This window comes from Lichenostomus cassidix, chromosome 6 (genome assembly GCF_008360975.1).
Source record: "Lichenostomus cassidix isolate B80296 chromosome 6, HeHo_3.0, whole genome shotgun sequence".
Taxonomy (NCBI): domain Eukaryota; kingdom Metazoa; phylum Chordata; class Aves; order Passeriformes; family Meliphagidae; genus Lichenostomus; species Lichenostomus cassidix.
In genome coordinates this window covers 2,178,139-2,200,785 of record NC_139487.1, presented here as the reverse complement: position 1 = coordinate 2,200,785, position 22,647 = coordinate 2,178,139, and the positions used below count along the sequence as shown (strand labels likewise).

Genomic DNA, 22,647 nt, shown 5'->3' with positions numbered 1-22,647 from the left:
CCAAAGCAGCCCTCATCCCTTTGAAGGCTCTGCCCCATCTGTCCTCTCCTCTCCCAGCTCAGCCTGTACTGAGCAGTGCAAGATTGAAGTCCATCCTGTCATTTTTCCAGCTCCCTTGTGAGCTGAGTGTTGGGTTTCAAAGGCTGAGCATTCCCTGCTCCCATCAAGGCTGGGCTGGCAGCAGGAGCTGCACAAGGAAGAAAGAGTCACCAGGTTTTTGAGCACTGCACGTTTGCTTTGGCACTCAGAGCAGTGCCAAGTGAATGGAGAGCTGCTCCTTTTCATGTGTTTTTCCTGAGGGACTGGAGCAGGGAAACTGTGAGGAGCTGGAGAACATCCCCTGTCCTGCCCCAGGGAGCAATCCTGACCCTCAGCATCTCTGGCCTTTCCTGCTCCCCAGAGATCAGGGCTGTAGGAGCTTTTCTAATATTGGATTTTGTGTTTGCTCCTATTAATCTGTGCTCTTGATTAAGCAGTAGCAGTTGATTACCTCCAAATGTGGCAGCTGTGGGGAGAGGTAAAAACCCTGCAGCCCCTGCTGCTAAAAGGGGAACTCAGAGGGTGGAGAGGGGAGAGATGAGGTTTGCAAATCAGGTACTGATGCAAGTAATGGGAGAATAAGGGAGCTAGATAGCCCAGAATCATGGAATTACCAAATCATGGAATGGGTTGGAAGGGATCTCAAACACCTTCCACTGTCCCAGGCTGCTCCAAGCCCCAATGTCCAGCCTGGCCTTGGACACTGCCAGGGATCCAGGGGCACCACAGCTGCTCTGGGCACCCTGTGCCAGGGCCTGACCACCCTACAGGGAACAACTCCTTCCCAAAACCCAACCTAAACCTGCTTTCCCCCTTTTCCTGTCACTCCCTGACCTCATTAAAAGTCCCTTTTGCACTCCTAACTTCCAGAGGAGTCATACCAAGCATTAAAACAGAATTGAGCACCAAGAAATCCTTTTGCACGAGAGCAAGAAAAATCCAGCCAGCTGCAACAGGCTTTCGGTGAGGAAACGGAAACTTCTCCTCTTTTGATGTGGGATATTTTTGGACGAAGCCTTTTGTAAGAGGGAGAGAACACAAGGGGACATCAGGCTCTTGGGTCGGCCGTGTTCAGACAAAACCACCGAGTTGTCTGACAGCCACATTCCCTGCCTCCTGCTCCAGAGCCTTTGTGAGCAACGAAAGTCGCCAAGAATTGATCCAGAGGTGGCATTTCCCGAGCCTGCAGAGCGAGGCAGACTAGCAGGTGGATTTTCACCTTCCTGCCAGCAGATTTTAAAGCACAACGTTTTAAAGCAGCTCGCTCCGGGGCTCAGCTCCTGTTTGTTTGCTCTTTAACAGGTCGTTATGGAGAAGATCCTTCTTTTCAAAAGGCTTTCTCAGGAAAGGATGTCTCCTTTAAAGAGGCTGCAGTATCCTTGTTTATTTAAGTGGCACTGCCAAGTAGAAAGAAAACAGCAGCGAGCTAAAAGAGCAGGGGGAGCAGATGGAAAACACTCTGCGCTTTGGAGAAAAAAAAAAGGTGTGTCCTCTCACCTCCTCCACATGACGAGTATTGCTCCAGATGCAGCCACTCACTTCCTAAAGGTACTTTAGGTCTCGTGTCACAAATTCAAAGTGGCATCTTACCCTTCTCCAGAAATGCCACGAGCTAAGCTGAGGAGCAGCTGAGATTTCTGCCTCCCAGCTGCTGCCTGCTCAGGAGGAGATGGAGTCAGCGCTGAGCTGGGAGCTGAGATTTGCTCATTGCCCTCTGCCAGGTGAGAGGAACCTTTGCTCCTCACCCAGCCGAGCAGCCCTGAACAGTCTGTAGGGTAAAATGAGCCTCCTGGAGCTGGTTTGCACCCACCTGAGCTGTTTTCCAGGTGAAGGTCACTGTGGATTGCACAAAACCTCCTCAGGGTGAGCAATTCTCCCCTTTGTGTGCAGTCTGTGGGTTCTGAGGTGTGGCTAGCACAGGTCTTTCCCATGAGAACTTCTTCTGTGTTTTATAAACAAAGATAAAGTTTAGATGTTATTAAAAACAGTGTCTCGAGATTTGGACAGTTCAGGCCTGGCCAATCAGGCCTAGGGGGAGGTTTCTGACTGACCAATCTGGGTGACCTCTGAAAAATCTATATAAGTTGGAATCAAATAATAAAAGCTCTTTTTATGGCACACTGAGAATCCGGGTCTTCTTTCTCTGCTAGCGACTCAACAGCAACACTGAGGGTCCTGAGGAGCATCCAGCACCCCCTGTGCCCCTCACTGACCCTGCAGTTATGGATCTGCAGATTTGGGTCCCACTTTTTGCCTCCCAGCACAATTCCTTGCCTTACCTGTGCTTACCTGCCTTGCTCCCTTTTTGCCATTCCCAGCTGACACAGTGATATCCCAAGGACTTGGGGAGCAGAAACAAATGGGTTTGTGCTGAGATTCTGTGGGGGGTAAAAATGCAAACTTGCTTGAGCCAGATTATCCCGATAGAAAATATTGGAGATGTTTTTCCTGTCTTTCCTTGGCCTTATCCATGGGAGACCCTGGAGGTGCAGTGCAATAAAATCCAGAAAAATTTTGCCCTTCAAATCCACCCAGCTCTTTCTCCCCATTCCTTACTATTTATAATATTTACGTTAGCTTTCCTCGACTCCTTTAAAGTTTGATCCCTTTAAAGTTTGATCTCTTCCTCTAAAGTCACATCAGACTTTTCCTACGTCCTTTTCTCCTCTCTCTCCTCAAAAAATTCTGCCTTTTCTCGTCTATCCAGCCTCTTTTCCTGGCTTCTCCTTCAACAGCCACTCAGCCTTTCTCAGATCATCGAGATCTTTGTTGGATCTGAGCAGGAATTTGGGGTTGGCTTTGACAGGTGTCTTTTCAGCTCAGCACTGACATCCTTTCTGCGGCAGCCACTTCCTGCAGGATCTATTTGAGAGCTTTCTGAGCGCATAAATTACGTTGCCACGCGCAAATCAGCGTAGCAAAAAATGTTAATTACCTCCACTTTTCCGCTGCTGAGCCTCCCCTGAATGGTTCCAGCAACTTTTGTCTGCTCTGCTCTTTTTTTTTTTTTTTCCTTTTACCTCCAGATAAATTATCAGAGGGCTTTTAACACTTGGTGGTGGTGCAGGCAGAGCTTGTTTTCCATGCTGTGCTTTGTGCAGGTTGTTTTTCCAAAGGCACCTGACGAAAAAAGCAAGAGATCTATAAATTAGAAACATTTCCGTCACTGCTTTGGCTTCAGCTTTGGACACGTGCTGGGGAGTGGGGAAAGGAACTCGTGCTGGCTCTGCCCACACCAGCTCTGACTGTAACCAGGAAAAGGAATTGATATATTTAGAGCTGATGATTTAGACTGTAAAATCCTGGGGATGGTGACTATGACACAGCCCAGTGTTCCTGTGTGATGTAGGATCAAAAACGGGACTTTGGAGCTAATTTCTCCTCCTGGCATGGGAGGATCTGACTGCAGCTTCGTCCCCTGGGCCGTGACAGTGACGTGCACAGCCCCAGTGATGCAGAAATGCTCCAAAAGCAGGTGGCACTGAGGATCCTGAGGTTCACAGTGTCCACAAACTCTGTCCCCTGTTCCCTCCTGCCAGCCCTTGCTGCTCCCCTCCTGCCTGCCGAGCATCCATCCAGGAAAACCAAAGCTGTGCAGCAGGGCAGGACTGCCAGTGCTGCTGCTGCTGCCTTTAATGCCTTTTGATTTCCCTGCTCTCTCAGATCAAACCTGTGCCTCAGAGGTGCCCGAGCCCCTGCGAGCTCAGGCTGCGAGGGGAGCTCTGGCTGAGTGGAATTGCTTTCAAATCTGGCTGTTCAAAAGGAGCCATGCATCTTCCCAGGCAGGCACGGTGCCAGGGCTCAGCAGAGGAGCTGTCCCTGCCTGCCAGGAGCTCGGGCAGTGTCTCACTCACAGGACTTTGCTCTGCAGGCGGCGGCGTTGGCAGCCAAAAAGGAATTCAATCAGCAGCTCTGTCCTCCTGGAGAACTGCTGAGGCTGAAACAGGAGTGCAGAGCTGCTTATGCACGGCCTTGGTGTGCCTGGGAAATGTGCAGCTGACCTTTGATGGGACTGTTGCATCCTCCCCTGAGAGCTCTGTGCCAAGCCCCGGTGGCTCAGGAGGCAGGGGAGTGACACAGGGACAGGCTGAGCCCTCGGGCACAGTGACACTGCTGTGGGGCTGTGGAGATGGGCAGGCACTGCCCAAACATCCAGGGCAGGAGAGGAGAAGAGCTGAGCTTCCCCCAGGCTGCATCACTGGGGGATCCTTCTGGATCAGAGAGTCCTGGAATGTGTGGGGCTGGGAGAGACCCTAAATCCCATCCAGTGCCAGGGACACTTCCACTGTCCCAGGCTGCTCCAAGCCCTGTCCAGCCTGGCCTTGGACATTTCCACAGTTGGAGCAACCACATAATACCCAATTAAAGGGAATTAGAGACACCCACAGCAGGGAAATGCCCAGAATCAGCCAGGAACCCACAGCAGCTCCTTTGTGCCTCTGTAGATGAGATCTCGTGGTGCAATGAAGGGTTTGGCTGAAGCTCCTTGCAGGCAGTGAAAGCACAGAGGGAATGACCCAAGGAATAAATCTGCCTTCTGCCTTCTGTGTTTCTTCTGTCTTCACGTCTTGCTGGGATTTTCTATTATCACTGAGTCAGAAGCAGGTTTATGTGCTGGGAGCATGATTGATTTCCAGCTTGCACCTTGCGTTGCTCTGAAAGCAAACCATCCTGGCTCTTGGCTTTCTTGGTATTCTTGAAAGCAAGGGAAAAAGAAATATTGAGCTTGGAACAAAATACCCTGGCAGCTTCCTCCAGAAAAGCCATGCTGAGATTGCACTGGGAGCATCCCAGAAGGAAACAAGAAGATTTTGAACCTTGCCTTTGTCAGGAGCATGGACCTGCTGTAGCTTTACAATATTTGGGGTGATGCCAAGGGACCAGGCAGGCAGCTGTTGGTGTGTTCATTCATTGCTTTGGTTTGATCCCTTAGCACAGGCACACAATGCCAATTCAAACACTTTGGATTGACTGCCTGGGTGGAGGAAGAAAATGCCATGTTGTAAAAGCCACAGGCCTATGAAGCTCAATAATTTGCAGGGTTTGATAGGCTCAGCAGCAAGGTTTGTGTTGTTCCATGTGATTTTTGGGGGAAAACCAAAGGAAAGCAGCATTGAGGTTCAGTAGTGTCCCTTCAACAAGGCAAGCAGGGGGGAAGAGGTGAGATTGCTGCTGATATTGCTGCTGATTTATTCTCATAAAATACTAATTTTATGGGTGCTGGGAGGTTTTATTGTGGTTCTTAATGATTCATTTGACCTCTGACAGCTGGCAGTGACCCCAGGCCGGGAGCAGAGCCTCTGCTGGGTGCTCTGCAGACAGAGCAGGAGACAGAAATGTCAATTGCCACTTGTTCTGCTCAACCTGATTCCTCCCAGCCTGAAGTGGGAATGTCTGCAATGGATCTCAACCTCCATCTATGCTTCACGCATGCAAATCACAGTCGTGTTGTGTTCAACTGGGAAAAATAAACTCAGGGAAGTGAGGAGCAAGCAGGAGGGTTTGGGTGTTCAGGAAATGCCTTTCTGTGTGGGTGAGGGGTTGGCACAGTGTGGGGTGATGGCAAAGTGACTCTGACTTAGCTTAGTGCCATCTGTGTCACCAGGGGAGGCTCAGGCTGGATGTTGGGAACATTTCTTTCCTAAAAGAAAGGTGAGGTGGAGTTTCCATTCCTGGAGGGATTGAAGGCCCTGTGGATGTGGCACTTGGGGACATGGTGGCCTGGGCAGTGCTGGGGGAGTTGGGCTCAATCTTAGAGGGCTTTTCCAACCCTAACTATTCCATGATCCTATGGTTCTTTAATTCCAAAGCAGTTTGGGATTGCTCAGTTGGTCAGAACCTCTCTTTTACAGGGATGTGAGGGAGGTGAGCAGAGGAGGGACTGGCCAGGGGCAATGGGAGATCACCTGGGCCTCAAACAACTCATGGTTTGAAAACCAAACTCAATAAAGCACCAAAATTTACCCTGAGAGTCAAGGCTGAACCTGGAAACCCTGAGCTTTAATCACCAGCCTGTTCTTGCCCCTCATCTCCCACAGAAAATGTTGTGTGAAGGTTAATTTTGGATTAAAACGGAGTTGGTCTGAATGCAGACACAATGAGAGCTGAGCTGAGCAGAATTCACCCCAAAGTGCTTTTCTTTGCAGCAGCAACACAGCCTAATCCTCTTATCCTTGGAGTTGGAGGTCCTGGACGAGTGGGGATGGGAGGTTCAATTCAAGGGAGAGGATTTGCTCTCTGAAAAAGAGGACTCAGGCTGAATATGCAAATAGTCAACTGTCCTGATGGGTTTATAAAGGGATTGCTTGCTGCAGGCTTTCAGTGAGGCTAATTTCATCCCCATTCCCACATTCCTGGAGAATCCTGAAGTGCTTCACCAGCAACTGCAAGCACTTCTTTTTTAAAAAGTCATTGAAGTGTCGCTGGATTTTGTCCACCAGTGACATGATCAGCACCACCATGATGGGGAAAATCCACAACCTGGGATCACATCTGGCATTTTTCTATAAAATTCTTGCAGGCTCTTCCATGCCACTGTATTTCTCTTTACAGCTCTCTCTGCCTCCTGGAATGAAATGCACTTAAATCAGGAGACTGAATCACAGCATCAGAGGGTTGTTAGAGTTGGAAAAGACCTTTAAGATGATCAAAATGATGGGAAATGTTGCAGTGAAAGTTTTCATCATTTCTAGCAGCTCAGGTCTCCCCGAAGGCTCACACAAAAGTCCCTCTGGAGGCCTTGTACATTGATTTTTTTTCAGTGTAAACAGCAAAGGAAATGCAACCTTGGGGTTTCTGACTCACTCTGTGCATGTCTGACACTCTGGGACTGCCAAAAAATGATCCTCAGTGCTTTTCATTAGAATCCTGGAATCGTTAAGGCTGGAAAAGCTCTCAGATGAGAGATTCCAACCATTAACCCAGTATGTTTTTGTGGATATGATGCTCATTCTCAGAAATATATAGAAAATAAAAAGGAATTTGATGTTTTTCAGCATTCCCTCCCCTGTGCAGTCCAACATTTCCAGACCTTGTGGGATTCAGCACTTTCTCACCACTGTGTGTAAATAACCCACAGAATCCCCTAAAATCCTGCACCATTACATTTGTTGCAGTAACAAATATGCTTTTAGACCTGAAACATTTGCTGTGTCGCTGGAGATTAACAGAGTTTATTAATCTATAGAAGTTTGGATTGAATAAAATTAATATGGGCTGAGATATGGCTGCATGTGAGAGGAGGAATTAATGTCCAAAGAATTTTAGTTGTGAGAAAAAAAACTTAATTTGGTGTCTTAAAGACTAAGCATGGAAAAAAATAATGTTGGGGGGAAAAAAACAGGGGAAAAAAAAAATTTTTCTTTGTATTTTGGCTGCTCTGTGAGGAACTTTCTACTTAAACTGCACTTTCAGTGGTTCTCCCTCGCTGCCAGGCTTTGCAAGGTCTCAACCTGATCTATTGGAAGTGCTAACAAGCTCCTGAGATGCATTTTTGAAATCCTCAGACCTCTGACCAGCTTGGCAGGGATGACACAGAGGTAACCATAAAACCACTCGAGAGACATTTAATGGGACACTTTGAAACGAAGTCCCTTGGGTTGGTAATGGCAGCTGAGCGTGTTCTTGCCATTTTCCCATTTAACAGGAAGAAAAGGCCAAACAAGGAGCAATTAGTCAGAATAAAATCAGCTTTGATGACATTTTCCCTCCTGAACTCTGGTATAAAATGGTCACCTGAGGAAGAAGTGAAAGGATGTGGGAGGAATTTGGTAGTAGAGCTGCATGTTCACAGTCCTGAGTAAGAAATGAGCAGGTAAGGACACTGGGGGGTACTTGGTGCTTCGGTTGCTCTCTGTTCATATTTTGCTTGATTTTGGCTCAGATTTCAGTTAATCTCAGTTTTTCTTTGCAGTCTGTGCAGGTTGAACTTGGTTTTCATGCTGTGGATCTCCATGACTTTGGTGTGCTCAGGTTACCCTGTTGGCCCTTCCATGGTAAGTCACATTCCCTGTTTCATTTCTTTTTTTTTTTTTTTTCTTTTAAATTGCTCTTTCATTGAAATTAATTTCATTTATTTGATTGCTTCTTTGCTGTTGGTTTGGGTTTTTATTTATTTTTTTTTAATAAAACAAAGGAAGCTTCTTGTATTAAAGCTATTGGTTAAATATTATTACCTAATTTTCCTGGAGCATAGCCCTCATTTTTCCTGGAGTCATTAATAAAATATGCAAGCCTCTGAAATAATCATGTGAGAAACTCAGTGCATATTTAATGTGGAGTGTGGGGAGCTGAAACCCTGGATGGGAGAGAGAAAATCATAAATCTCCTCTCCATTTAATCGGAATTCCTTGCATATCTCAAATAGGTGCAATTAGATATATATGTATTAATTTCACTTATTGCTAGCTAGTTTGTAAATTAATTAACTTATTTATAATCAACTTATTTATTTAGACACAGCTGGATCTGAGTAGCCACATTTCCTCATGGGTGGATTCTCTTTATGGCAATGATATCATGGTTAAAAGGAGTTTAATTGCTTCAATAAATGTCAAAATAAAAGTCATTTATTCAGTAAGAGAAGTCTGGAGAGAGAGCAGCTAAAAATTCTGTTCCTGGTTTTTGGTTTTCATTGGGGATTTTTTCTTGCAAAAAGAGTTTTTTCTTGTTAGGGAGAAAATTCAGTGTGGGAAACCCTTTGTCAGTGGCAGAATGTGTTGGTTGCAGAAAAAGTCAGGAAACAAACAAAAAAAATTAAATTAATAATCATTATTATATAAAAGCAATAAAATACTGAATTAAAACAAATCCTAATGAAGTTAATGGCAATTTTACCAGCGACTCCAGGTGTTAATCCTGTGGCTTTGTATGGAATTTTTGGAGATGGCTGAATATGGAAAATCAGCTTGGAAATCAGGATATGATGAAAGATGCACAGAGCAACCAGAAACATGCCAGGATATGTTTTTAGTTTATAATTCAATAGCAATTAAATGCAGTTTATTTGAAGTGCTGTTGAAATATGTTAAAGTTTTTTTGTAGAATAAGTTTTTATGTAGTTGACATTTTTATCCTATAAAGTGGGAGTCAAAGGAATGTGTGCAAAAACCTGCGTGGATTTTTATCCAGACTTTTTAAAATTCCCATTATTATTTTGTCATTATTAAACTTATTCACAACTGCTATCATAACAAGTCATAACTAAGGGAAAGCTTCTTCTTCCGGATTTCAGCTTTACAGGTATTTTTCTTTTCTCTTACCTGTAATTTAAGCTGCAGAGGTTTACACAAGTTATTACAAGCTGCTGTTTCATTGTTCCCTGAAAAAAATCTCATTTTACAGCAATAAAGCCCCGTGTTGTTCCAGGGAAACTGTGTCACAGCTGGTCAACATCACAGAAAACAATTCAGATCATACCCTAAACATAATTGTATCAGTCGTTTAGACCAGAAACGTATAAAAAACTGAGGAAAAAATCTGATTTGGAACACGACAAATCCTTAGAAAACAACACTTCATCCTCATCATCCAAAGCACAAATTGCTTTTGTGTTTTTCCACTTTGCTTTGTATCCTGAACAAGTCCCGACAAATACCCAAATCCATAATTTCACCTTCTCTTATCTCTTTTTTTTCCCCCTTGTTTGTTTGTTTGTTTGCCTTCAGAGCACCAACCCTTTCTCCGTGCCCTGCCAGCTGTATGGCAGGTGGGATTCCTGCCTGCTGCTGCTGAGCAGTTGCCTCTCCAAGGCGGGCAGGGATGAAGCTCTGGGAAATCCTCTCCTCAAAAGGTCCTTCCGCAACGGCGTCGGCGCGGGAATTAAAAAAACTTCCTTCCGAAGGGCAAAGTCCTGAGCAAGTGCGCCAAAGCTCGGCCCCGATTCTGACACCTGATGTTCCACTCCTTGCTTCGAGTCCTCTGGATGCTTTTCCCCGGGTTTTCCCCGGGATCAGCATTCCCGTGTCCCCAGCTGTCGCCAGATGTTGATTTCCGCGCGCCGAGCGGAGCAGATGGGAGCGTTCGGGAAGGGCTTTGTTCCCAAAGTTACAGTAGCATAAAGTTGTTTTTTTTTTTTTTTGTCTTGAAATGAATGTTTTCATTCGCTTAATTCCCCTCCTTTGTCAGGCTGCAGATTTAATCAAGTTGCTTTTTGATTAATACAAAGATAATCCCGTGCTTGGAGGAGATGTGTGCGCGCAGCCCGGCGGGAGGACGGAGGATAGTGTTCCCAAAATCCCTCCTCTCTGCCAAAAAATTCCCATGATTTCCCATCCCACATCACATTTACTTGAAGACAACTGGTAATTTTAAAGCAGATTTAAAGTACATTTTGTTTCAGGTTCCCAGAGATACAAAGGGCTGCTGGTGAAAAACAGAATCAGGCCCCACTTGTAACTTCCACTGGCTTTTTAATATAGTTATTTAAAATGACTTTGGCAGGAAATAATCTCCAGAGATGTCTCATCTCGGATCCAGAAGAATCCTGGGAAATCACTCTAAGGCAGGGTATCAGCCCCACTCCCTGTGCCTCAATTAATTGAGTTAGGTAGGCAACACCCAGCTGATGAAATGTGCCAGAGCTGGGATTGTTCTTTCATTTCCTGTTGGAAAAAAAAAAAATAAAAAGGGAAAAGTCATTTGATGTGAAATATGTAAATGTGGTGTGGAGAAGTCACTGCTGATTTCCACCTGTGTGAGATTGAGTTGTGCTTGTGGCTTGAGAACGTGGCAGAGTGTCCATGCAACACCCTGTGCACTCAGAGCTACAATATTGATAACAATAAATCACTGTGTGGAGGTTTTCTAATATTTCCCTGTTAAATATCATCACTCAGGAGGTCATTATTAGCCCCAAAATAAGGTGGTTTAGTGTCATCACCTCTGTGATGTCCCCCTGAGCTCATGGGGAGAAGTGAGCCCAGCATGGAGCTGTGCTGGTGGGACAGCAGGGTTTTCGGGATAATTTCTGGTTGATCCAAGGGGATCAAACACATTTTGATCTGGAAAGTTAAACACATCCTAGAATTTTAAAGCTGCTTAAACACTCAGGCTCCTGTGGGGTAATGCTGGTCTCGAGGTTGCTGAGTCAAGTGGGAACCATGGAATCCTAGGAACCATGGAATTCTAGAAACCATGGAATATGTCTAAGGAATGTGGTGGATATTTCATATCCTTGGTCCTGTCAGATGGGAACAAACCCAGGGTGGCACTGTGGTGGCACGAGGGGTTCCACTGCAGCTGGGCATGGCAATCCCCTGGCTGCTGGCATCTCATGACAAATGTCCTAAAAATGGAATTTTCCATCCCCAAACCTCTCTAGGGCTGTGAGGGTTTGAGGCCCTGGCACAGGGTGCCCAGAGAAGCTGTGGCTGCCCCTGGATCCCTGGCAGTGTCCAAGGCCAGGCTGGACATTGGGGCTTGGAGCAGCTTGGGACAGTGGAAGGTGTCCCTGTCGTGGCAGAGGTGGCACTGGATGGGATTTAAGGTCCCTTGCAACCCAAACCATTCTGGGATCCCATGATCCCATGAATCCATTCTGCATGGCTATGGGGATGGAGCTGTTCTGTCCAGCTCTATTAGCACCCAAATTATCTTTCAGGAAAGCGAAAAACGCAAACAAATGCAGGTTTAACTTTTTGGGGGGCTTTCAGATCTGTTTTTGCTAACATTTTCCTACATAATCAAACACATCCCTGCCTTGGTAAGCTGGGATGAGCCAGGCTGTCTTTAAGCCACCAGAACTCTGTGTGGAGCCTGGAAAATCAGCCTCTTCCCTTTCATTTATTCTGCAGGAATGAGAGCAACTCATTGAGTGTTTTGGCATTTGCTTTTAATCAGCACATTCTGAAGGGATGCAGAGCTGCTCTCCTGCTCCCACAGACCTTCATCCCCTTTTACTGAAAATATGGGATGCAAGAAAAATTGGCTGCTGGAAAAATCCCATTATTTATGATTTAGCCATTCCCTGCTCCAGCTGGAGGGATCTGCATGTGCAAAACGATGGGACAGGGAAGCCACCAAGAGCCATAAGTCACCTAAAGCACCTAAATCCAGAGCAAGCCTGGAAAATGTGGATTATCCAGCTGACTTTCAGGAGCTCTGTCACTGGAGGACTGATCTCACCATCACCACCCACGGGAAACTCACCCTGGAGTGCTGAACTCCTCTCTGAACTCAAAGGTGCCTTTATTTTGGAGAGAACAGAGAGTGACCCTCGTGATCTCTGTCAGAAAATAAGGACCTGAGGGTGCCATTGCTGGGCACGTTAATTTTTATGCTGACAGGAACTGGAAATGTGGCAGAAAATTCCTTTTTTCAGTAGAAAGAGGACAATAGGGACAACTATAGGGCTGCCAACCCACAGCGTAATTAATGTGCCCTCATTAATTTTATTTCTTTCTGGAGATCAGGGATTCACAATGCTGTGAGAAGATATTTTCTTGGATTTCTTCACTGTGTTTCTTGGCTAGCCTCAAAGAAAGAGAAAAGATAAAAGAGTTCAGAGGGTGGGAAGAGCAATGCTTTGTCTGGAGGTTGAGGAGCAAGTTGGGATTGCTCTGGGCAGCCTTAGCCTTTGTGAGTAATTCAGGCTGTGACTTTAGACAATGAGTTTCTACCCAATTTCTCCATCTGAAAAATACAAAACCGTGTCCATCAAGACATGTGGAGTGGGCAGTGTCACGGCTGATGGATTTGGGAAGAGTTTTGGGGATGTTGGGGCAGAAAAGGATGATTTCCATAGCTGGAGAGGTTGAGGGAGAGGACATTTAGGATCCCTGAATCCATAGGGTTTTTCCTTACTTTGCTCTAAGTTTGGAGGCTTTGAACATAAATTTCCACTGATGATTCCCTGTCTTTGGTCTGTGAGAACTCAATTTGTCTAGTTTGGATTCTAGTTCAAACTAGAAACCGAATTGCACTAGATTTACTGAATAAATGACTTTTATTTTGACATTTATTGAAGCAATTAAACTCCTTTTAACCATGACATCATTGCCATAAAGAGATCCATCCATTAGGAAATGTGGCTACTCATTCCATGTCTGAATAAATAAGTTGATTCGAAATAATTAATTAATTGCAGAGAGCTGGAATGTCACCTGCTGCTCCTCTGCTCCCTAAAATCCTTCTGTGCCTTCGGAGGATTTTTGGGGTTATCACTGGTGAACCTGAAGGGAACAAATCCCATAAAACACCAACGAGAGAAATCTGCCCAAAGACAAGGAGAGCAATGAACACATTTTCTCTTCTTCACAGATTATTGGCAAGGAAGGCAATTAAATAGCCTGATGTAATAGCATCTAATTAACTTGCAAGGCTGAAAATTCCTTGCTGTAATGACATCCCAATCCTTGGGTTTCTGATTGCCCAGCACATATTAAAGTATGGATATCACATTTAGCTTTCCTAATTTGCTATTATTTGCCTGTATGTGGTAATTTATTCCCTGAAAATACTGCGAGGAAGAAAGGGAGAAATCTCTTGCTGGATATAATTTTGACCTTAAGAAAGAACAAGACAGATATGAGAGAGTATATTAGCTGTTATTATTACCGTAATAAAACAGAGATAAAAATCATAGTGCAGAAAGGCTCTAAGACAACTATTAACCATTTGTCATATAAAGAAAATCAAAATTTAACTTATCAGATAGTCTGGCACTTTAAAGATTCATCATGAGGAATTACTTCTAGCCGTGGAGCATTTATGCAGAATGTCATTGATGAGCTGTCTGCTTAAACGTTGAAAGAGTTTGGGGAAAGATTGAAAAAATGTCAAAGATACGCCTTTTATCAGTCTGGCAGAATGTTTCACGAGATTTAAATTTGGGTTTGAGAGTCAAGCAGGACATTTGTCTTGAAGGAAACAAGCTGAGCTCACTGTCTCACCCCAACAGGCCATGGCTGGTGAGAACAACCAAAGTGAGGATGGGCTTTGGGACTGAAAAATGACACAGCTGAACATCAAACCACTCTGGGCTTGGGGTAGAGAGTGAGTTTGTAAAGTTTTACTTCACACAGCCTTGAAGGAAAGAAGAGAAATGCTCCACGTGGGTGAAACTGAGCTATGAAAAAATAATGATGAACCAAAAAAACTGGTAATTTCCCACTTGCAAAGATGGGTTGGTTTATATTTTCTTTACCTTCTAGCCAATATTAACAATATCTGACTTTCTCATGGAATATCCTGAGCAGGAAGGATCCACAAGGATCATGGAAGTCCAGAATCCTCATGGATGTTCCTGCCTGCCAGGACCTGGGCAGGGTCCTGTCAGAACACAAACTCCTCATTAAATCAGTGCAGCTCAAGGAGGCCACTAAAGCACTTTGAGCAGCCAAATGGTTTCTCTATTTTTCTATCAATTCTCCTAATTTTTTTTTATCATTTTCCTAAATTCCTGCCCCCTAAATTTCCCACATTTTCTGCTTTCTGTGCCCAGGTGTTGGTGCTGAGTTTCTGAACTTCTCCCAGTGCCTTTTCCATGAGATCTCAGCCTCAGTTTGCTCTTTTGCATGTCGAGCATGGTGCCAATTTGCATATTTTGGTACTTGAACTTTACAAATCACTCCTTATGATCAACAAATAGGGTGTCATTTACGTGCTTGTGTTCAGGAAATGAGTTACATTTATCTTCCCTGTGTTCTCAGGGTGAATTCAGGTGTTTTGGCACAGTGCACTCGCCTAGCCTGCCTCGTGCTGTTCACCTGTCAAAGGCTGGACCTCTGAGCCTCTGACTGCTTAATTAATGGTATTATAGATGCTGGAGCCTTAAAACACCTAATTGTTTGGTCATCAGCCTAAATTCGATGTTTTTTAAAGGTATATTCAATTATCGAGCTTTTTATTTATTTAAAATATCTTGTATTTTAGGTGAATTTAGTCCTACTGCATTAAAAAAATATATATATAATTTTTAAGGGTCTGGTGGCTGAAGAGAGTTTCATTTGACAAATTAATTTTTTTTTTACTGCGTTTCCAACAAATGCAGAAATTTTATTTTGTGCAAATAATGAAAAAAATTAATCTTCTTTATTTTTATGGAATGCTGGAATGGCAGGGCTGGCAGGGCTGTGACCCAAGCTGGAATTCACCAATGGTCATCCAAATGATGTTTCAATTGTTTGGTGTCACATTTCTTTGCTGACTGCAGCACAGTTGTGTTTCCCTCAGTTCCATGTTAAATAAATCAGAAAAGCCCTGGTCAGCAGGAGCAGGGAGATTGGAGGTTGTTCCTGAAAAACAAACTGGGAAAGGAGAGCAAACTGTGCTGCTCTCTGTGGATTCTGCCTCAGAGTCAGTGACAACTCCTGTTTCTGAGAGGCACTTTTAAAAGCCTTGACCTTCAGGAAATGGTTCTGTTTCTCTGGAAATAAAAAATGAACTTCACCTGCCAATGAGAAATAAATTTTCACCTGTGGGGGAGAGGGAAGGGATTCTTCCTGTGCTGGTAATATTTTGGTGCTGTGGAGCTGCAGATGCACAAATCCAGGATTTATCCAGGCAGGAATTCTGTATGCCTGACATGGAGCCTGGCAAAAATTCCATATAAATTCCATTTAATTCCATTTAAAAAATCCTGCTTTTCCTACAGGAAACTTCCCCACATTCCCTGTGTCACCTTGAATTGGATTCTGACTGATTCTGCTCCTGCACTTGGGTCTCATATCCAAAATTCTGAACTCTTCCTTCTTCCCTCTGCCATTTTATGGGATTTCCTGCTCCCACCTGGAATTTGTGTGACATCCAGACAGCAAATGAATTTGTTATCTCAGCACTACTGCAGGGGAAATCATAACTAATTATGGGATGGATGGATAACCATGGGGTGGCAAAAGGGAGATTTCCAGAGGAGCAAGGAAGGGTTAAAACTGGATCTCTAAATCCCATATTTTAGGGTGTGTTTTGTCCTTTTTTTACAAGAAAAAGAGCTCCTAGAGATGTAAAATCTTTGACGTTTGTACAACATTTTGCTTTTTTTTTTTTTTTGCTTTTCATCATCACAAGCTTAGCTTCTTAACTGAGGTGTGGCTGGAGCTGGGAGAAGTGGGAATATTTTCCCTGAGAACCTGAAGTGGCTTCAGGTTAGCATTCCTCAATTATTTTTGTCAGGAAGATGAATGCCATCCTAAAAAAAGTTGGAAGCTCTCAGCACCTCAGCTGTGATGTCTGAATATTGCCACCCTGGATGCTGGAATGGCATTCTGGATGCTTGGTGGGTTTATGGCTGAGAGACATTTCCTGGGCTGATTCAGAAACACTTTTCCTACACGTTTTAAAGCAACTTTTGAAATTTTTTTCCCCCCCTTTTTTTTTTTCCCCTTTTTTTGGCTCATCCATGATTTCAGAACACTTCTGGAAGTGAAGAGGTTGGAGGATTTGGGAGATATTCATCGCACCAAATGAATAATCACCTTTTAGCCACCTCTGCTTTAACACCCTGCAATGTCAAGGAAGGGCTGCACTGCTTTAATTCCCACAAATTCCAGCTGGGGAATCACAGAGAACTGTTGCAGTGGGAAATAGTTCATGCGTTTTGAGGCTTTATAAACTGCCCGCCCTCCCAGCTATACCGATGTCATGAAAATGTCATTTTCCAGAGAAGATTTCACAAGAATTGTGGTCGTTTTTCAATGGAAATAGCATCTTTTGTTTGGAGCGTGGTTGTGCTCTCAGCCCCAGCCTGCCGGAGCACTTTTCAACCAGAGCTGCTGAAAATGGGATGGAAAAAAGCAGGAAAATGGGAGACTGCCCTCTAACGTTAGCAAATCCGAGCAGAAGGGACAGGAAAGCAGCACAGGGATAAGGATTGGCTCTGGATGAACAGAGTTTGGAGTGGAAAAGGAGAGGAATATTTGAAATTTGGGGGTTTTGAAAGCATCAAATGCAGCTGAGCTGCTAGAAAAAGCCAAATTCGAACCTCAAATTCCATTTTTTTTTCTGCAAATCCTCCCCCAGGTGAGGTCTCAGCCATTTCCTTCCTGCCTTTTAGCAGGATGAGCATTTAGTGGGATTGGATCAGATGATCCACTGTGATCCATTCCAACCTTTCCCGTTCTGTGATTCTGTTTCTCGTGGAAAGGTGGATGCTAAATTCAGAATATTTCATCCCAGTTGTTAAAACACTCAGATTAAGTAAAATAAATGTGTTGGATCTGTTACCCCTTCCTGTAGCGACAAATGTGCTACAAAAACATCAAAGATTCCCCAAAAAGTCAATATTTGCACGAATATCAAAGCTCGGTGAGCACAGGGAATGTCCCAGTGGGAGGTCCTGCTCTGTGATTTCGGCACCCCCAGATTTTTGGGATTTGCTTTCCCTTCCTGCCCACCATCAGAATTGTGTGGATTTCCCATTTATTCTGCGGATTTCCCATTTATTCTGTGGATTTCCCATTTATTCTGCGGATTTCCCATTTATTCTGCGGATTTCACATTTATTCTGCAGATTTCACATTTATTCTGTGGGGTTCCCATTTATTTTGAGGCCACCAGTTGACACCCTATGAGCAGTGCTGCTAATCCATGGAGAAGGGCTTGGGGAATGAACATGAAAGGTGCTCCCAAAGCACTCCAGACTGCAATGTTTAATTTTATGATCACTCAGCCAGCTCGCAGGAAAATTCACAGGGGAAGGACACCGAGGTGGATGCAAATCCAAACATGATTGAAACATCAATCACTTGTTCAGGGGGAAATATTTACAGGGTTTTTTTTAACTTGACCGTGGGATAATGAAATGTGGATCCTAGGGGGGGTTTATGGGCAAATTTTATTCCAAATATTTGCAATGAACGCGGAAATTTTGCGCTCATCGGGTATTGAAAAAGGCCAGGAAGGAAACAATTTATATCAGGCTGGCCAGGAATTTTCTCCAAACCGTTTTCCATTGGAAAATGCCAGATGATAAAGAATGAAGTGATCTGTGGGAATCAATCAATCCTGACAGAGTCACAGCGAGGAACATTCCCTGCCAGCTGTCAGGCTGCTGCTCCAGTCTCCTTCAGGAACAGCTCCAGGATGCTCCCCTGGACACACATCCCCTGTCCCTTGTCCTTCCCAGCCCTGGGAGCCACCAGGAGCTCCAGAGCCACTCAAATCCAGTGTCACTGTGACCTTTCTGCTGAGCTGCAGGACACGTTTCCTGCTCTGAAGTGACACACGCAGGTGTGTTTGGTTTTTCCCATTTCTTGGGTATTTTTAACCTCAGACTTGCTTGCAGTGCTTTCTGGTCTCCTGGACAAGAAAGGAGGAGGAAATCCAAGCTGAAATCTACAGCAAAACCTGGAGAAAAGATCTCCCAAAGCCCTGAGTCTAGAAGAGCAGCACTTTTATAGATGTTAGGAGTGTTTATTCCTTGTTTTGCAGACAATCCAAAGCAAGCTGAGCACTCCTGGTGCTAGGAGGAGAGGGAAGTGCCAGCCTTGGAGAGCTGCCACCCCAACTGGCCATCCCCAAACTGCACTGCAGGCACTCCCAGGGGTCAGCAGGCTTTCCCAAACCTCATCACATCCCCCACAGAGGCGTTACCCCTGCAGCTCCAGCACCTGGCCTGATTCTGGTGGGATGGAGGGATGTGGAGGGCGAGCAGGAGCACTGGGGATCCACAGTTAACTCCCTGTTGGAGCTTTCCCTGCAATAGAATAAGAGTTTTATTCCTTTTTCCCACCTTGTCTGCAGCACGGTGCGTTTCCCAGCCGTGCAGGAGGTGTTCCCACAGCCTTGGCAGCAGTTTTGGGTACATCTGTGGAGGCTGGAGATGCCCAGGAGCAGATGGAGCTGCTGCAGATGGCCCTGCTGGCACATATGGGGAGGAGGGCTCTGCTCCTTGCCATGGCACTGGGAGGTTGTTGCCACTCAGAGGGGTCAGAATGGCTTTCTGGATCCTTGTACCTGTTATTGCAGGCTGGAAAAATGTAAATATCACATGGCAAGGCTCGCTGCTGGGAACTCGAGAGGGAGGGGCTTGGGAGAGCTTTGCCAGCCTGGATGCTGCAAGTTGTTTCTGCTAAATGCTGATTAATTGTTATCTCTTTTTAATGAATGCCACGAGGAGGGGGGAAGCTCCACTCCACACAGCTCTGGCCTGGTTTAAATTAAGCTTCAGGAGAGGGATGGGATGGGATGGGAATGTGCCATTGCTGGATGTGTGGGGAGAGAAAGGGAATATTCCCTTTCCAGAAGCAATTCCCAGTCCCTCTCTCCAAACACAAAGCCCAGATTAAACCTGTCATGGTTTTATTTCCTTCCAACACCTCTGCTTGAAATCTCAACTAACTTGCAGAGGAAAGCAAGGAGCCCTGTGACACCAGAATTCCAGCAGCAGCAGCAACAGCCAGGCTCCAAAGGGCAATAAAATATTCCAGGAGCTGCTGAAAACAGCAGGGACTGAGGAGTTTCATATCCTGTATGGATTTCCTTGAATTTTAATGAAGGGAACCAGGTACCAAGGAAGATTCTCCCACTCTAACAGCAGAAAGAGTGGATTCTCTGGAAAATGAGTGGGATGGCTTTTTGTCTTTTCCTCATGAAAACACTGCCACCAGCTGGTTAATAAATGGGTTTGACTGAGGGTTTGCACAGAAAAAGTTGCACTAAAGGGTTTAACCCACAGCCACACTGGAAGTGGAATTTGAGGTCAATATGTTTTTAGAATAGAAAGCAATTAATTATCTTTATGCTCCGTTACTTTTTCAAATAGAGGTACATGGTAATAGTGCAATTAATGCTTTTTACCTTAAATATCTTGTTAAACGAAGGTGACCAGATCATGAGGCACCTCCATCAGCTTCCACCTTCATGAACCAGTGTGACCATCTCAGATTTCACTGCAGCTCAGACACCTCCAGGTTTGTAGCCGATTATTTTTCAATTAACCGTGAAATAAATTGAATTGAAGCATTTAAAATACCTTAAAACGCATTTCAGTTTTCAGACTCCCTTTTTCTCCCTGCTGTCCAGTGTTTTGCTGAGTCCCTTCTCACTGGAGCTGAAGCAAACCCTGGCAGCTCTGGGTTGTAGGATCAGCCCAGGGAGCAGTTTTGGGTCTTGCTGCCAAGAATTTGGGATGATTCCTTCAACTCCTCACCCCTGGTTTTGTTCAAACATCAGTGGCAGTGGCAGTGTTGGCATCTCAGTGGTCGTGGTGGGTTTTGAGGTAATTCCTGCGCTGGGAATGATCATTGCAGGCTTCCTGCAGCAGTGAAAAATATGCAGCTCAGCTTTTTCAAGCTGATGGAACAATCACTGGGAAGAGAAATCATGTAAATGGAGGGTGAGGCAGAAATGGTGTAAATGGAAGGTGAGGCTCACAGGCACAATTCCCTGCTCAGGAGGATTCCCAGTTGATCCTGGGCTGGAGACACTGTGGATCTATTGCAGTCTGAGGCTCTGGCAGTGCAGCCCCAGATGTGTTTCATGTTGGAGTAAATCATTTCCCTTACAGGTGATGATCTCCTTTGGCCCAGACTCAGGTGCTGATTTTTGTGTTTGTGTTTCACTTGGTACATTTATTTTGTTTTTTTTATCGCTCAGCAAGCTGAAGCCATGAGGAATTTCAGGGCCCCAAACCCTCACCAAGCTTATCCTGGGGAGAAGATTTGCCACCCACCAATGCTGTGTCTGTGATATCACAGATCACTGGGGCTGGAAAAGCCCTCCAGGGTCAGAGTCCAAGCTGTGCCCAACCCCACCCTGTCCCCAAAGCCCTGATGCCACATCCAGGATTCCTTGGGTGTCGCTGTTGAGCCGCTAGCAGAGAAAGAAGACCTGGATTCTCAGCGTGGCATAAAAAAGAGCTTTTATTATTTGATTCCAACTTATATAGATTTTTCAGAGGTCACCCAGATTGGTCAGTCAGAAACCTCCCCCTAGGCCTGATTGGCCAGGCCTGAACTGTCCAAATCTCGAGACACTGTTTTTAATAACATCCAAACTTTATCTTTGTTTATAAAACACAGGAAGAAATTCTCATGGGAAAGACCTGTGCTAGCCACACTTGGGCACACTTGGGGAAAATCCCATCCCTGGACACACTCCAGAGCCCTGGGGCTTTTCACAGCCTCTTCTGTACCATGAGCAGAGGATTCTCCTGGACTTTTACCATCAGATTCAGCCCAGTGCAAATCTAAACCACCCTTTCCCTCTTGCCTTACCATTAATAGATTTAAAGCAATTAAAGACATGGCTTTAAAAAAAAAAAAACTAATGATAAAATTCTAAGTGACTCCAAGTTTTCTGTGAGCTTGTTTCAAGCCAGCAGCCTCCAAGTCCTGTGGAGCTCCTTGTGATGTGTTATTCTCCCCAAAACCACCATGTGCTGCAACCTCCCGTGATGTGAGACCAAATTAATTGCTCCTGTTTTTTCCTTGGAAACAAACATTTCTCTAATGATCCAATATCTCATTAGGCAGCACTGAAATACTGGTTTTGCTCAGGAGTGGTTTGCCCGGGGAGGACCTGGTTTGTCATGAGCTGACAGCAGGTATTGGACCTTAAAACATCCCAAAATTGAAGCTGTTTTGTCTGTGCTCCTTCCACTCCCTAAGAATGTCCTATTCTCCATATTATCTGAATGCCTGAGTGGAACTTTCACTGCTCAGCATCAAACACATTTAAATCCGTTGGTTTAATTGGCTACAGAATTTTTCCTCTGGAAGGGAATTCAGGACATAAAACATTTTACAACAGATTATGTCATGTTCTCTCCCAGCAGCCCCATTCATTTCAATGGGTTTCCTGCAAAACAGGGAGAGCAGAGGGAATCCAGCCAGGGATGCTGCTGACACCACCACGAGAGAGGTAAAACACCCTAAAGTCACCTATGGGAAATCAGCCAGGAGGAGAAATTTCTCTCCTCACTGTGCAATAATCCTGCCCTGGAGAGGAGGATTAGGGGAGGATTAAGCTGCAGTGAACCAAGGACGCTCTATCCCCCAGTGACAGACTTCTCACAGGGATTTAGTGGGATTTGGAAAGCACCCGTTGGCTTCATGTAGCCACTGCTCTACCCATCCTCCCAGCCTCAGGTGTGGGTGTGAGCTGGGAGCTGCAGAAATGTGGATTTGGGGGATGAGACTTGATCTTCCTGATCTCTGAGGGCACCTGGGGTGGCCCAGCACAGGTGTGGAACAGCTGAGTCCCTGCTCTGTTGGGAACCAGAGCAATGATGGAGCTGCAGGTGATGTTACAGACACTGGCTGAGGAGAAATGGGAGTTTCACTGGAAACCTCTCTGTTTTACTGATTTCACATTAGTTTATCTTTTAATTTTTATGTTGTTGGGTCTATTTTAAGGAGGTTCAGGGGAACTTTATTGCCCCACAGCTGCTGCCAGGAGGGGACAGCTAGGGAGGATTTGGGCTCTTCTCCCAAGGAACGGGGACAGGAGGAGAGGGAACAGCCTCAGGCTGGGCCAGAGGAGGTTTAGGTTGGATATTGGGAAAATTCCTTCACAGAAAAAGTTGTTAAACACTGGCAGGAGCTGCCCAGGGAGGTTTGGATTCCCCATCTCTGGAGGTGTCCAAGGAATTCCTGGCTGTGGCACTCAGTGCTCTGTGCTGGGGACAAGGTGGGCATCAGGCACTGGCTGGACTTGATGATCCTGGAGGTC

The 22,647-nt window shown here is 45.2% G+C and overlaps 1 protein-coding gene across 1 annotated transcript; it reads left to right on the top strand.

Moving 5' to 3' along the window:
- The first annotated feature begins 7,313 nt into the window (after nt 1–7,313).
- Nucleotides 7,314–10,731, top strand: NPS (neuropeptide S). The gene is made up of 4 exons (XM_085064496.1): nt 7,314–7,577; nt 7,685–7,852; nt 7,952–8,033; nt 9,705–10,731. Exons 2-4 carry the CDS (start codon nt 7,845–7,847, stop codon nt 9,891–9,893), a joined length of 279 nt encoding a protein of 92 aa, XP_084920622.1. The 5' UTR covers nt 7,314–7,577; nt 7,685–7,844; the 3' UTR covers nt 9,894–10,731.
- Nucleotides 10,732–22,647: the final 11,916 nt, after the last annotated feature.